Below are 16,143 nucleotides of genomic sequence, written 5' to 3'. Positions count from 1 at the left end.
GGATTTGCTTTTGATGATGTAGCTGGTATAAAGTTATATAAGCTGATATAAAACACAAAACAATTTGAGGAATAGCTGATATACACAGCAAAGTACACAAAACAATTCGGGGAATAGTCGATATACGCACTTATGGGAATAATCATATAATCAAACTTTTTTTTTATAAAATACATGATATTTACTGAAAGTATAAAGGAAACATACCACTAAATGTCATTTATATTATTTTTTATTAAAATTTTGAGTTTTTATAGTAAATAGTAATTTTTTATTTCACATGATGAGTATACACGTCAACGGGATCGAAATAAAGTTTTGGATTGATGTGTTTACACGTCGAATGTAGTTAATTGGTTAAAAAGGAAGAGTCTTCGAAAACGTGTAATCCCGTTTAGGAAGGAAATATTTTTGACAAACAAGAAAAAAACAAAAGACAATGATCTATCTAAGGACCACGCTGTTTTCAAACACTGATATTTTCATCACGTGTTAGAAACATGTAGTTCACTTCTCTCAGTTTATGGCGTTGTTCCGCAGTCTCGGATATCTCCCTTCTACGAAAGCATCGTGAATGTCACGTTTCGACATCATTTGCATAATCGGAGAGAAGGAGCGAAACCAATGAGACGGAGAAACGAGAAAAATTGCAATCACCACGATATGTGGTGTTAGATCGATTTTTGCAGGCACAGTTCAAGGAGAAAACGCACGGTTCGCACGATTTCGTTCCCTACGTTGCCCTATGACGCGCAAAACAAAACGACGAAAGAAAAGCCAAAGTCCCGGGTCCGGGATTCAAGCGTTTCGTTCGTTTCTCCGGAATGTCAGAAATGTCAATCAAAAATATGCTGATTCGTAACACTTGGGGAGATTCTAGCTAGATGACTTTTCTCAGAATGAACGATAAATCCCACAGTATCCATACGGCGTGTATCGCTTCCATGCCAGCCAATTTATCGAGCAATAAAGTAAGAGTTCCCATCGAATCGTTCGTGGACAATATACATATGATATTGCACGATATATTTGAGCGTAAATTTGTTAACTCGTAAACGGTCCGATCGATTCGATCCTTCGATAGGACAAAATATATAACGTATTTTAGTTTTCAAAAGGAATTTCAAGTTTGTGAAGTCGATGATATAATTTTAAATATAAACTAGATAGTACAGAAGAGCTTATTTTTATGTCTCATCTTTCGAAATTTCCCTACACATATATTCCATACACGTAATTGTGTTTACATATAGTCGTACAACTATGAATTTAAGCTATAGAATATAATATTAAGGATAATATATAATACAAGTTAATAAAATAGTAATGTCATCACTGCGTAAGATATAGTTTTCTGCTACGAAACTTCTAAAAATTTTAAAAGAATAAGATTTAAGAATCAGAAACAAAAGTTAATATAATTACTTAGTTATTATAATTAATTGGTGAAACCTTATGTAAACGAGCATTTGTCCAAAAAAATTCCAAGTTTGGATGAATTAAGATCTCTGGCCGAACAGGAATTTATTAATTCTTATGGATTAATCCCTACCTGCGCGGTATTTGTGCCCGGATGTTTAACCATAGCTGGCAAGAGCGCCAATCTCGTGGAAAGTAAATCGTTATCCATGGTAGGTGCAAATTCAATCATTTCTGCGATGATGATTCATCGCGAGTCCCGACTTTTCGCTTGCACGATCACTGAATATGTACTTTCCTACAATCGTGCCGCACGGAAGCAGCAATAACGCGTGTAACGACACACACATACATACGCACACATTTGCTTGGTTTATCTTCCCTTGAAATAAAACAGGCCATTCAACTTGTCACGTTAGTGGTTGGTAAACGCAATCACGGCAGCAAATGATGCCAGGTTAAAACGTTCTTGGAGAATACCGACGGGGAAATGTTCAAGTTTCGCTTGGATGATGAAAATCTTTGCACATTAGCGAAAGAAACTTCGTGGATACGTTGCTTAAAAGGAACGATACGAAGTTTCAAAGATAGCCGAGGTATTAGCCAGTTCGTTTTTCAATCTCCCCGACAATTAAATTCTTTTGAACGCAGTAGATTGTTTAACGCGTTTTTTGTTAATCGAATTTCCATTATCCATGCGTAATTAATTATATTAGCTATATTTTCGCTAATAATTTAGGTAATTTCTGCTGGTATTGAAAAGAAGAAAAATCTATGTAATCAAATTCTTTTTTTAACGTTTGCGAGGCTGACAGCCAAGTAAACAAATAGCAACAACGCGACGCAAAAAATGCGTACGAAACACGTGTTGGTTGAATGGAATCAATATCGTTAACAGCACACGTTCCTGGCTTTCAAATCGTAATCGTATCCAGCTTACCAGCCAAACACGGTCTCGGAAGCAGCTCCGCCCTGGTCGTGGCGTTGTATACATTTTTTGAAGCGATTACAAATACTTATACAGGCAGTGTTATAGAGAAGATGTTGATATGCCACTTGGTGGAGAAATTAGCGTCAGACTCTTGTAAAGTTCGTATGTCGGATGTTTTAACTTCTGTTATCGGGAACGAGGATGAGATTTTCGCATTCGATGCACGATCCCTTGACATCGATCGATGCAATTGGAATGCCATTGATGTTCAATTGATTCTTATCGGATTAAACAATGTTAAAAAAATTAAATTATCGAAACGGCGTGGCGACGAACGTAATCGAATACGTTGCGAAGAAATTATGACAATGATGAACACAATGTCTCGATGGCGTACTCATCCGATCGGCGTGTCCATGATGGAATTTTTATTTCCGCAAGAAACAATGGAAACTGTCAATGATGTGATTGACGACGATAAAAGAATAGTGGAAATGACGAATGCGATTAGAAATGAACAGTGGGGAGAATTGGGTAGGATTATTTATCAAATGTTTCGGTATATCATGTAGCTTGATTAATTAACTTGATATTTTGTTTTGCCATTGCGTAGTATTAATATCGTATAATTCATATAAGCAAGTATTTTACATAGCTTGTTAAAATATTACACGGAATGTAAATACAATACACTATTTAGGCTGTAGTTTTTTTAAATATATATATTTAGGTATCTTTTCTTATAATAGCAGGTCGCATATTCGACTTCAATTAATATGTTTCAAAATTAGTTTATTTATGTACCGCACATGTTTCCTTAAAAATAACTCAACTCTCGTTACGTCTCTCTGTAAACTTCGATTTAACGTTCATAACGTACATTATAGGAAAACTCTTACGAGAAAATCATCGTTCTACGTGTAAACACTTAAATTTTTTACCCGATGATATTAAACGTATCAAAAACATATTCGAAACTATAGAAGGAGTTTTAGGGGGCCAGTGTTATCGATTACGGTACATCTATCGTCACATTGGTAATTTAATTACCTTTTTTTAAAAATAAAATACTTACTTTAAAAAAAGAAAAGAAAGAAAAACGGAATGAAATAAACGAAAACTAAATCTCTATACATATTGCTTGTATCAAAAAGAAAGAAAAGTCTAAATATAAATGAAAATACGTATTATACGATTATATTAAGTAAAATATTAATTAGCATATTACATTTCCTTATGAGCCAAAAACCAAGTTCAACATTTGTTGTAATCATATAACTATGTCTCCCAACAGGTACAAAACTCGAAACTAAAAACTTTCATTTCTTTTTTGACTCGTACGAAAATTCTTCAACAAGAATATTATTTAATAAAGGCATATACAGGAGCATCTATAATTTATACGTACGAACGACCCTTATACCCTTAGAATATAAAATATTCTTCACACCCGAAATTAATAATTAAATATCATCTTAATGAGAAAAGTAATATTGAAGAATATAATCATAGAAAATATGTCATACTGGAGTTCGTTCATACCATATCATTATTTATGTGCAAATCTCCTAAACTTTAATCGAACTCTTTTAAACATCTCATACTTAATCCTTTTACATATTTTGTTCTTGCTATGAATATACACATAGGAACCTTTATATCTGTGTATATTTCATCGTTTTTATATTATTTTAACCATTGTTTTTACGTATGGCAACAGCTGATAAACGAGTTCAATAAAAGAAAAATAGAAGAGTTTTACGAAATAATTTTCATTTGAGCAGAAAATATTACGTGGACTTGTTATAGTGCAAAATTGATCTTTTTGATGGAATGTGTATTTGATTGGTCGTCAACTTGCGTACGCAAATTACGCATGCGCATAGTAATACTATATTTGCTTTTCTATTTCTCTCCTCCTCTCACGTCCTCAAAATTCTCTTACTTTTTCCTCTCCTTCTATGCACATAGTATTCGTTCTTTCTTTTTCATAAATATAAACGCTATTACAATGCGCGTGCGAACATACGAAGAGACAATACTATAATGCGTGTAACTCGTCTTTGTAATTGGGTACAAAGAAACGAAATTCGCGTTTGCACATCACATTACTAAGAGCACTTAAACCACGCGACACTTAAGTGCGTTATAAAAATACGTAATATTATTATGGTAAAATTCATAGTTTCCAGTTCGAACGACTGCATTTACTTATTGGAAAATGGAATTTTCGCGATGACAATATCTGTATCATAGTGTGCGGTAGTTTTGTTCATTGAATGCTCTATAGACTTTCCAAGTGGCAAAACTGACTGCCATTAAACACGTAGCTAAAATGATGCCACCTAGAAAAGGGAAACGTTTTACTTAATCATGTGATAACATCGCAAGCTTCAATGTACGCGTGTATTTCTAAAATCTCCAAGCAAAATGACTATTTGAGAAAGCAACAAAATACACACAAATAGAATGTATCATTTTCTACTTACCTAAAAAGCTGAGTCCATCAAAGTGTCGTTGTGTATAAGATGGAACAACTTTTGTCGATGATGGAACTGGAGTAGTTATAGGTGTTGATGAAACAATAGGTGTTGTATTGTTCGTAGTAGTAGGTGTAACTATAGTCGTAGATGTAGATTTTTCAGGCGTAGGTGTTTGTTTGGTTGTTATTGACGAAGTTGTAGGTGTTGAAGTTACCGTAGTTGTTGTTGAATTGGTGGATTCTATACCATGATCATTGTCAGGAGCAGTATCGGTTTTTGTTTTGTTACCAATAGTGGTGTTAGTAGTAGCAGCAGGAATAGTAGCAATGGTACTGGTAATATTGTCATTGACATCGGCATTTTTAGTTACATTGGTATTAGAATCCTTAACAGAATCCTTAACTGGTGCAGCAGGACTCGAGGAATTTTTAATAGATGCAGTACTATTGACTAGATCCACTGTCTGTTGATTGATAGATTTAGTATCTCCTTGGGTCGTAGCAGCTGTGTAAAGAATTAATATTACATATATTATTATAAAATTTTTCCTTTGAAGCTGCTTATAACAAAAAAGAAAGCTTATTAAATAAGAAATGAATTAAATGTAATTATAAACGAAAACAATATAAACGAGATACAATTATTACAGTTTAAAAAGGAAATGAATTTGTATATTTTAAAAAATGGGTAATAACGTAAAATAAAATTAATCGAAGTAAAACGATATCACGTAAAAGAGTTGAAGGTCTCGCAGAAATGAATAAAATTGTGCAAAATGATTATTTACTGTATCTAATAAACTTTAGCGATTATATTCGTTAGATCGCAAAATCTCCTGCCGTATGGCTAAGCGTATAGACAATCGTAAATATAAAATCGATAATGGTAAAATTCTACAGCAACATAGTACAACTATTAATTAAAGAGTGCGAATAAACGATTGAAGGATTAAACGATTACACGATTAGACGATAAAAAGATGAAGGATTTTAGGTACGCCTATGTTTCTAGAGACATCGAGAAATATAGCAAGGGTCTGTCTTGTGTAATACGAAACAAGTGAACGTGCCATTGCGTGCAAACGAAAAATGCCTGTAAGTACGCGAGACAGTACGTTATGTATTGCTATTTCTCGCGTAAATCGAATATTTTACGCGACGTTTCGAGAAGTATTAAAAACATAGATTCAATATGTATCAACGTAACAATAGTTAAATATGAAACGTTTATTAAACGCCACGTAGATGACCGATGTTCGACAGAGAATTTTCCGTTAAAGTCGATTATGTTTCGTGTACATATTAAATAAACGAATGCACGCGCCATCAACGGTACACGTAGTTTGAACAAAATATTACAAGAAAACGGCGCAGTACCGAATTGATTAGTAAATTAAAAAACAAAGTTAACAAAGCAAATATGTACATGGTGAAATATTAATATGTATGTACTTACCATTGTCAGCCACGATGGAGCAAATCGCCGTAGCTAATAAAACGCAGGTTATATACACTAATCTCATTTTTACGGCGAAAATGCGAGCAATCTCAACAGTCGCGTATGATTTTTACCAAAAGCCCGATGTCGTTGAATGGATTCCCCGCTACAAACAAGTACAGAAACGCAGGACGTAAGCTTCTGCCAAAGCTGAAATTGAACTGATCGCTGTCGCTAGCATCAGCTTCCACTTCCACCAATTGCAACTGTACGAAGACAGTAGCGACGCTATACGTAGTATGTGTATAACTTTGAGTTTTAAACATATTCCCTAGATCATTCTTAATTTCTTGTTTACCACGGATCTCCTCTAAACAATATTTTTTGTCGCCAATCTTCAAGACTTAATTCAGAATTTAAATGCTGTAACGTACTTGAAACATATTCATTTAAAACACTCATTAATTACTCATCAACGATCTTCTAATTTGGAGAGAAGAGATTCAATATAAATAAATAAATATGCATACTTCCATTAATTTTTTTTTATTTGGATAGTAAAATAATGTATGTGTGTGTGAGGACTTGGCAGCATCTGGAGATCAACGGATCACAGATTAAGAATCGCGGCCGTAAATGGTTTCTATGACGTAATCAAAAAATTGTAGATATTATTTTTGCTTCATGCATTATCGGCAAAAATTTGGTAAATTAAAATATCATGTCACTCGTATAACGTTTTTCAATATACATATCCTCTACACTCTACATTGTTGTATGATATATTATACGCGTTTGATTGATTTTATGTAAACCATATAAAATTAATTATTCGATGAAAAAGAATATCGTAATGCAACGGAGAATACTGGAATTTTCTCGAATAAAATACGTTATATGTGTAGGTTACCCGTGTACAGGGCTATTCGAAATACGTAAAAACGTTATGGAAGGTAGGATAGATTCGGTATTTAATAGATGAAAATGGGATGAATTCGAAGTTTGAAAAGCGGAGAAAATGAAGGAAAAAGGAAAGGAAGAAAATGACTCGTTGCTTGGAATGTTTGAAGAGCTTTACGATTGAAATTTTGAAGTAGTATCGACTAAGGGATTTTCTAACAACTTAGCATAATCGTTGTAATTGGAGTAGAGAAAAAAGGAACCAACCAGCAGGGAGTGGAGTAAAACCGGTGAGGTGCACATACCAAAGCGCATATGGACGTTATGTTATTTTACATTCTGTTCTTGTTCGTGGCGGGTTGTTTGCAGGATATTGTAATAGAGTGGCGCACTCTGGCGTTGTAGCGAGACATCGAAGAGGAACGGTCGGGAATGCCGATGATGCGCGGTCAGCGGTCTGCTGGATCAGTGCTGGTGGTTGATGCGAAGCGAGTGTACGGTAGTGCACGGTCGCTTCGCGTACACGGCTTTGTACGAACTGTTTTCGTTCTGTCGGTGTTTCGTTAAAGCGTGCTCGTACTACTTGACGTAACCGCGTGAAAACATTCTCGGTAGGGAAGATATAGACGACGAAGGTTGATCGCGAGATAAAAGCGACGAAGAGGTGTAATCTTTTCGAAAGAAAGAACAGTTGGAAGCGAGGGTAGCGAGTGACGAAGGACGAGCCGAGGAACGTAGGGCAGGGTGCCTCGCCACCGGCCTACGAATAAACGACAAGAGAAATGGGCCGGTCCGTACTTACGTGATAGGAGGTGCATGAGCGCGCGCGCGCTCGCACTCGCCTGCGTGTGTATATGCGTGCGTGTGTCATCATCGCTGTGCGAGTGTGTACGCGAGCGAGGGGGCGAGAAAGGGTGAAAATAGTTTGATTAGATTTGGAAAGTGATTGAGAGCCGATCTCGGGGGCTGGTGGCGGAGGTGGTGGAGGTGGAGGTGGAGGTGGAGGAGGTGGTGTTGGTGTTGGTGTTGGTGGTGGTGGTGGTTGTGCTGGTGGTGGCGGCGGTGGTGGTGGTCGCGATCGCGATCGCGTCCGTCTCTCGACTCTGAACTAACCGAAAAGCCGTGCGCAACCATCGTCACGCAAGATGACAGCGAAGTATGTTTTTATCACGCTGATGAACGCGGCTTTTCTTTGCCTGGCATCAAGTATACTCTCGGAATCGGCCGGAGCTTCCTGCAAGTGGTTGTCAGAGGGTGGGAACGACACGCGGTCCGCGGACTGCACCCTTCGAGTGTTGGATCCTGGCGCGATCACCGGTCTGGTTGCGTCGCTCGACGGCGCTCTCAAGCTACGGATACGTTGCAGCGACGTCCATCACTTCGAGAGTAGCTTCAACGCTCACAGTTGGCAACGTTTGACCAGCTTGCACGAATTGCACGTGCACGGCTGTAAGGTACTGCGGATACCAGAGGGTGCGTTTCAACCGCTCCTCGAGTTGAAGAAACTGACTGTGCAAACGTTCAACGCGGTATGGGGTGCCAGCCGTTTTCTCGAACTCGCGCCGGACTCTTTCCACGGTTTGCGCGAATTACACACTTTGGAGATCGTGGAGAGCAACGTGCAAGCGTTGCCGGCGAAATTACTCTGCTCGCTGGATAATCTGCAAACGTTGAATCTGACGGAGAATCGTTTGCACGATGTGAGCGACATCGGATTAAATCGACGCGGTGGCGATTTGGTCGAAGGAGTGGAAGTAGTCGAGGGAGCCGACGGAACCGACGACGATTCGCCACCGTGTCGCGCGGACATTCGAATTCTAGATCTGTCGCGTAACGAGATCACGCGTTTACAAGAGAACAGCCCGTTGCTTGGCCTTCGTCAGCTGCAAGAGTTGCACCTGCAGCGGAACTCGATCGTCGAAATTGCCAGTGACGCGCTCCAAGGGCTGACCGTATTGCGTACATTTAACGCCAGCTATAATTCGTTGGACTCGTTGCCCGAAGGTCTGTTCGCTAGTACGAGGGAGCTTCGAGAGATACACCTGGCGTACAACGGGCTCCGCGACCTGCCCAGGGGTATATTCACCCGGCTGGAGCAGCTGCTCGTGCTAAATCTTGCAGGCAATCGACTCGGCAGTGACCGCGTCGACGAGACTACGTTTCTCGGACTGATTCGGCTGATCGTTCTCGACCTCTCTTACAACATGCTGACGCACATCGACGCGCGTATGTTCAAGGACCTGTTCTTCCTGCAGATCCTCGATCTTAGGAACAATACGATCGATCGGATCGAGAGCAACGCTTTTCTCCCACTTTACAATCTGCATACCCTCGAGCTGTCCGACAACAAGCTTCACACCGTGGGAGCGCAACTGTTCAACGGTCTGTTTGTTCTGAATCGGCTAACGTTGTCCGGCAACGCGATCGCCAGCATCGATCCGCTCGCGTTTCGCAACTGTTCGGACCTGAAGGAACTGGATCTGAGTGGTAACGAGCTTACGTCGGTGCCGGACGCGTTACGCGACCTCGCTCTCCTGAAAACCCTCGACTTGGGCGAGAATCGGATTAGCAATTTCTACAACGGCTCGTTCCGCAATCTGGATCAACTGACGGGTCTGCGACTGATCGGCAACGACATCGGCAATCTGTCGCGCGGCATGCTCTGGGATCTACCAAATCTGCAGATTCTGAATTTAGCTAGAAACAAGGTGCAACACGTCGAGAGATACGCTTTCGAACGGAACGTGCGGCTCGAAGCGATTAGACTCGATGGAAACTTCCTGTCCGACATTAACGGCGTTTTCACCAATATCGCCAGTTTGCTGCTGCTCAATCTGTCGGAGAATCATATCGAGTGGTTCGACTACGCGTTCATACCTGGCAACTTGAAATGGTTGGATATACACGGGAATTTCATCGAAAGCTTGGGCAACTATTACAAGATTCGCGACTCGAAGGTGAAAACCTTGGACGCCAGCCACAACCGTGTTACCGAGTTGTCCCCGTTGTCCGTGCCGGACAGCGTAGAGTTGCTGTTCATAAATAACAACTACATCAGTCTGGTACGACCTAACACGTTCAGAGACAAAGAGAACCTGACCAGGGTCGACATGTACGCGAACATGATCGAGACGATGGAGCTGACGTCGTTGCTATTGACCAAGGTACCGGAAGATCGAGCCCTGCCGGAGTTCTACATCGGTGGAAATCCGTTCAACTGCAACTGTTCGATGGATTGGCTGCCAGCGATCAACAATCAGACATCGACCAGGGAGTATCCACGTATCATGGACTTGGACAACGTAATGTGTCGTACATCCGGACCACGTGGCGTAGCCATTGTGTCCGCGTCAACGGCCAGGTCCGAGCAGTTTCTCTGCCGCTACGAGGCCCATTGTTTCGCCCTGTGCCATTGCTGTGATTTCGACGCGTGCGACTGTGAGATGACCTGCCCGGCAGGTTGCAAGTGTTACAACGATCGCACATGGAACACGAACGCCGTCGATTGCTCCGGCCTGACCGTCGAGGAGATACCGCGGCGGATCCCGATGGACGCTACCGAGGTCTACTTGGACGGGAACGTGTTGCGCGAGTTGCAGAACCACGTGTTCATAGGACGGAAGAACATGCGAGTGCTGTACGTGAACGCCAGTGGCATCGAATCGATCCAGAACCGTACGTTCAACGGGCTGAACAATCTGCAGATTCTTCATCTGGAAGACAATCGGATACGCGAGCTGAAGGGGTTCGAATTCGAACGGTTGTCCCATCTGCGCGAACTCTATCTGCAAAACAATCTGATCGGATTCATCGGTAACCTGACCTTCCTACCGTTGCGTTCGCTCGAGATATTGAGACTCAGTGGAAATCGATTGGTGACTTTTCCGGTATGGCAGGTCACTCTGAACGCTCGCCTCGTCGAGCTGTCTCTCGGCAGCAACCCGTGGTCATGTCGATGCAAGTTCTTGCAAGAGCTGTCCTCGTGGGTTTCCGACAACGCGCATAAGGTAGTGGACGCTAGCGACGTTTGGTGCTACTACGGGGGGGACGCGAGACCAGCGTACCGGCGCCGTTTGAACGTCAACGAAACAGTCTGTTCCGATTACTTTTCTCAAGGTGGCGTCATCGAGAGTATGGTTTCCGATTACTTGCTTGTGGTGGTCGCAACGCTCTCGGCGGTGCTGTTTCTTCTGGTGGTCGTCGTGCTCATCTTTATATTCCGCGAACCGGTCGGTGCGTGGGTGTACTCTAAGTACGGTTTATGGTTTCTGCGGGCCGGCAAACCGTCGGGCAAGTCGAGCGGAGCCGCGATGATGCCGGCCGCGGCTGCACCGATGGCCGCCGCGTGCTGCGACGCCGATCGCGAACGCCTCTACGATTGTTACGTTTGCTACAGTCCGAACGACGAGGATTTCGTGGTGCATTCGTTGGCGATGGAACTGGAGCACGGCACCGCAGGATTTCGGCTGTGTCTGCATCATCGCGACTTACCATGCGTACTTCGTGCTTCCGCACCGGCCCCGATCATCTTGGAAGCGGTGGACGCGTCCCGCCGTGTCCTCATCGTTCTCACTCGTAACTTCGTGCAAACCGAATGGTCCCGTTTTGAGTTTCGCGCGGCGCTTCACGAAGCACTCCGGGGACGAGCGGCGCAGTTGATCGTCGTTCAAGCGGGACACGCGTGCCCGGAAGTGGAACGCGATCCCGAGCTACGACCGTACCTTCGAACCGCGGCGGCGATCCTTACCTGGGGCGAGAAGAGGTTCTGGGAACGTCTCCGATACGCGATACCGTCATCGGTCAATACGATGATGAATCCCGCCGATATATCCGTCGAGAGTAAATCGTCGCCCCTCGTTTATAAGCGTAACATCAACACGTACACGTTGGACTGTATCGGTAGCGAGAAGACGAGCGTGTCGACGCTACGCGCCCAAGAACGTGGTCAAAGATCCCTCTTTAAAGACTCGTCGTCGTCGCCAACGACCGCGTTGATGTTGCAACACGCGCCGCCCGCCTATTCTTGCGGCACGGTCTCCATGCCTCAGCAACAGCTGCCACCTTCGTCGCCGCAGCCTAGGCTGACCGTCAATCACGCCTATCGAGACGCGGTTACCGTGCCAGGTAGCAATCTCATCGGCACCAACAACACCACCATCAGCAGCGGCAGCAGCGAGGATCACAGGAGACCGCTGTCCGAGCACATATACTCGTCCATCGACTCGGATTATTCCACGCTGGAGAGAACCGCCTGGAGACAGCAACAACCGCCGCCTCCGCCACCGCCACCATCTTCTGGCCAGGCCTATCTCGTCTAGCTTCGCGCGCACCGATTCTCTTCTGCTTGTGATATACCTTGGATAAACGTGAACGAGGAGCTTCTCTTGCTTTTTGTGTTCCGTTTCACTGCCGTTTCACTACCGTTTCACTGCCATTTTACTGCCGTTTCACTACCTGTCGCAAAGGGGACGGTACGAACGCCGAGCGTCTGAGTATTTAAGCGTCCAACTGGCTCCAACGAACTAGCCGACTAACCAATTTGGACAATCGATAAGCGAAACATATATTTTCTCGATTTTTAATTCGCGTATCGAGTGTCCAAGGTTACTAGGAGAACGGGAGAGAACATCGAATTCGATTCGCGTCGCCACTATACATGTACCTCGAGAGATCGTCGTCGAGCTGCTGTCGCCTTTTCACAGGCTGTGCTTAAAACGAGGGAGACGTTGTTAGTAGCGATAGGGGAACGCGCGATTAGCCCAAAGCATATACTATGTTACACGCTACTACTATCCAAATATTTGTCCGCGACGATCTTTTTTCTTTTCTCGTGAAACGCGCTCTTGCTTTGTTTGATCGGTAAAGGCGTGATTGTTCACTTTTCCACTCTTGCCTGTTCCCCCATCCCCCCTTTTTCCATCCCTTTTCCTTTTTCCCCTATTCGGTCTATTCCCCTATTCCGTCTCTCTTTTTCTTCTTTTCTCCTCTTCTATGTACTTCCCCACCCCCGCCCGTTATCTCTGGTCCCCGTCTAGCAGGCTCCTCTCTCTTTCGTTGTACAACTAATTGCGCGCGCGCGCACAAACTGTATCGTGCGAATTTCTGAATGGCGTCTCGCGAGAATCTAGTTCGACGGACACTCTCTTCTCCGCTCCCTCTTCCACTTGGCTCGACGACTTTACACTGAGCAATAAAGTATAAACACACGCCGTCTCCTTTGCGCCGTGAAATCGGTTTTAATGGCGATTTAGGGCCACGCTCTTGTACATATCTATTATTATACGGAAGAAAGGAAACGCAATATGTAAATAAGATTGCAAAATGTTGCAAGTTTGTGTCGACGTACGTGTACATTGTATATATATATATTATAACTATCAACTATACATATACGAGAGGGAACGATACGTCGATTCGGACGTGTTACGGTTTTATCGGCGCGTAGAAAGAGAGAGAGAGTTTTAGCTTCGATTTTGAATTCTCGACTAGATAGACGATGACTTTTTGTAATTTTATATGTCCGGTCCGATGATAACACTGTACGATATGTAAATATGTATATCACAAAACGTTTCGCCTCGTGTAAAATATTATTCGCCGCGTAAGAATAAAAAGGAAGAGAGGAAGAAGTTACGAAGATACAAATCGAGAAACAAAGCTCGTAATTATGAGTGAGAAACGGAAAAAATGGAAAAGCATGCGCTTTGCGATACTGTGAACCACGACACAGGTTGCGCGTATGTCGTAAACTTAACTGTATACTTGATTTATTTAAATCATGTGAATAAATTTATAAAATACGTTATTACACGCTTGCGAGCCTATACCCCGATTCTGCAACCGCTTCCCAATCCGCATACTGATTTCTACGCGCGTGAATACTCTAATATATTGTATACATCGTACATACTACAGTGCGGTACGAGTGTCGGATCATCCACTTTTTTGCCATTTCCGATCTTCGATAGTCTAAGACTATCCTTGTCGCTCTGTGACAGTTTCTCCGCGTGTAAACTTCCGTTCTTGCCTAGATTTTTCTCGGAAAGCTGATTTCCATAGTCTTTCGCTCGTATCCTTTCATAGAAACGTTCGCGAGTCGAGGGAAACCATAAACACGTAGTGGATTGCGATGGCAATATCTTCGATCTTCGTTTCTCTATAACAGCACGTGGAAACGTTTCTTGAAAGTATGTTCGCTTGCCACTGCGTAATATGGATAACGTGGATGGTCTGAAACTCGCCCACGATACTATCATGCTTTGTTTCGATCAAATTTTCTCGTCTGTCGTACGAAATTAGTCACGTAATCCGCGCGTAAATATTTCACGCGGTACTTAAGTAAGTAGGTAAGTGTGCATCCTTCCTATTGTTCCGATGGAAAAACGCTAAATTTTTTCATTTTTGTTCTCCCCTTTTTTCCAGTGAGTATTTCTACGTTATCGTCATACGTCATTTATAGCGTATTTTTGCCACTATATTTTACCTGGTATTGTTCAAACAAATCGAAAGAGATACAAGCCGAATTGATCGTGTGTTTACGCCACGTATGCTTGTTTTCAAATACATATTCCATCCCACGTTTGATCAGAATATTTGCAAATATATTCTATGGAAATGACCTGTGTAACAGTGTGTTGTTTCTCATATAACCGTCGTTGTCGTTACATATACCGTACTATGTACTATATAGATCGCGAACGGAACATTGATCCTAGTCAGCGCCACCGCGCACTCACTGCACACCATCTGCACACTTACATTATTAATGCGCCTACTCCACCGCCGCAGGCTCCACGTACCACAAAGACCAATGTTTCTATTTGGAAAATCTTTTTCTCTCTCGACGAACGGACAAACGATCGACGACATTCCCACTTCTCAACATCGACCAAACTAGAGATTCGTGAATCGTCGTCGAGAGTTCCGAGTACCTACCGACGTACTATGTGCTTCTCGTATTGTCTTCGATCGCGTTTCGTAAGCCAATTTCCCTCGTTGGGAAAATCTTTCAACGTACCTCGTTCGCAGAACGACGACAGCGAAAAGAAAAAGTTATACACGACGGTCGCGTACTCAACGTACTCAACGTGTAATACACGTTTTTATTCCATAGAGAAGAGCTTACTAGGTGTAGGGAAATAAAACGAGCCCGAGGAAAGTTTGTCAGTAAAGTTTTAAGCGCGTAGTTGTTCCAAGTGCTGATAGAAATCTGTCTCGTTCTCTTTTGTTTCCCTTTGTACGTTCGTTCTTCGTTGCTCTTCGTTCGTCCATTCGTTTACGCCTCTTTACCCTTCTTTTCTACGTATAGCGAGCGAGCAACCAGGTGTCGTTTAAGCGCGCTAGTATCGCATAGATATTCGTAAAATATAACTTGCGCGGTGCTCCGGTAATCGAGTGCGAGTGGGCAGTACGCTGGAAACCAGTTTTCTCGGTTCACCGCGGTATGTAAGTACAGCTGTAATTACTCGCACACCGTACTTATGCCGGCCACGTGATCGAATCTAGCCATAGGCTCATAGGGAATCGAGTCTACGGGGCATTCTCGGCGTGGTGCGGCGCGGTGCGCGAGCGCGCGATCTTTGCGGTATCCGCGAGAACCGCGCGCCAATTTCCGTTCCGTATCGTGCCGGTAAGAGCGCGCACAAGGCGGGTCGATTCCACGAGGTTTGCTCTCACTACTGCACCACGCGATTCAGGAGAAAGGGAATTCACGGATAAAACGGTCGAGCGTCCTCGAGATTCGCGAGAGCACCTTTCACCGCAGATGAAAAGAGAGAGGAGGGGGTGGGCGCCACGCGTCGCGTCAAGTTCGTTATGTGGGTCGTTCTTGCGAAACACCATTGAGGACTAAAGCCGAGCAATTGTCGGCCTTGAAGATCGCGTCCGATCCCAATGGCGCAACCGACAGGACATTGGCCTGCATCCGATCCCTGTATGCTCCGGTATGCTCCGCGATTTACATACCGGCCTTAC

At 43.1% G+C, this 16,143-nt stretch overlaps 3 protein-coding genes across 3 annotated transcripts; 2 read left to right on the top strand and 1 right to left on the bottom strand.

Moving 5' to 3' along the window:
- The first annotated feature begins 2,295 nt into the window (after positions 1–2,295).
- LOC138181252 (galactokinase) lies at positions 2,296–3,450 on the top strand. The gene is given in 1 exon segment (XM_069115965.1): positions 2,296–3,450. A coding segment is annotated over 1 exon segment (762 nt). The 3' UTR covers positions 3,058–3,450.
- LOC138180676 (porimin) lies at positions 2,943–6,503 on the bottom strand. Its single transcript, XM_069114743.1, has 3 exons — positions 6,289–6,503; positions 4,840–5,337; positions 2,943–4,695 (listed from the first exon to the last, which is right to left on the bottom strand). Exons 1-3 carry the CDS (start codon positions 6,353–6,355, stop codon positions 4,601–4,603), a joined length of 660 nt encoding a protein of 219 aa, XP_068970844.1. The 5' UTR covers positions 6,356–6,503; the 3' UTR covers positions 2,943–4,600.
- Positions 6,504–7,313: 810 nt separating this feature from the next.
- Positions 7,314–15,212, top strand: Toll-7 (Toll-like receptor 7). The gene has a single exon (XM_069114744.1). It carries the CDS (start codon positions 8,316–8,318, stop codon positions 12,486–12,488), a length of 4,173 nt encoding a protein of 1,390 aa, XP_068970845.1. The 5' UTR covers positions 7,314–8,315; the 3' UTR covers positions 12,489–15,212.
- Positions 15,213–16,143: the final 931 nt, after the last annotated feature.

Source organism: Bombus flavifrons, chromosome 6, assembly GCF_040668555.2.
Source record: "Bombus flavifrons isolate JBK064 chromosome 6, iyBomFlav1_principal, whole genome shotgun sequence".
In the NCBI taxonomy this organism is placed as follows: Eukaryota; Metazoa; Arthropoda; class Insecta; order Hymenoptera; family Apidae; genus Bombus; species Bombus flavifrons.
Note: the sequence above shows the minus strand (reverse complement) of the source record. Positions and strands in the feature narration are given on the sequence as shown.

Bases quoted from the DNA above. Each gene is read 5' to 3' on its own strand.
- LOC138180676 (XM_069114743.1), bottom strand. From the start codon at position 6,355: ATGAGATTAGTGTATATAACCTGCGTTTTATTAGCTACGGCGATTTGC. The intron at 5,338-6,288 runs GTAAGTACATAC...TTCTTTACACAG, and splicing joins CTCCATCGTGGCTGACAATG to CTGCTACGACCCAAGGAGAT. The intron at 4,696-4,839 runs GTAAGTAGAAAA...TCCCTTTTCTAG, and splicing joins TGATGGACTCAGCTTTTTAG to GTGGCATCATTTTAGCTACG.
- Toll-7 (XM_069114744.1), top strand. From the start codon at position 8,316: ATGACAGCGAAGTATGTTTTTATCACGCTGATGAACGCGGCTTTTCTT.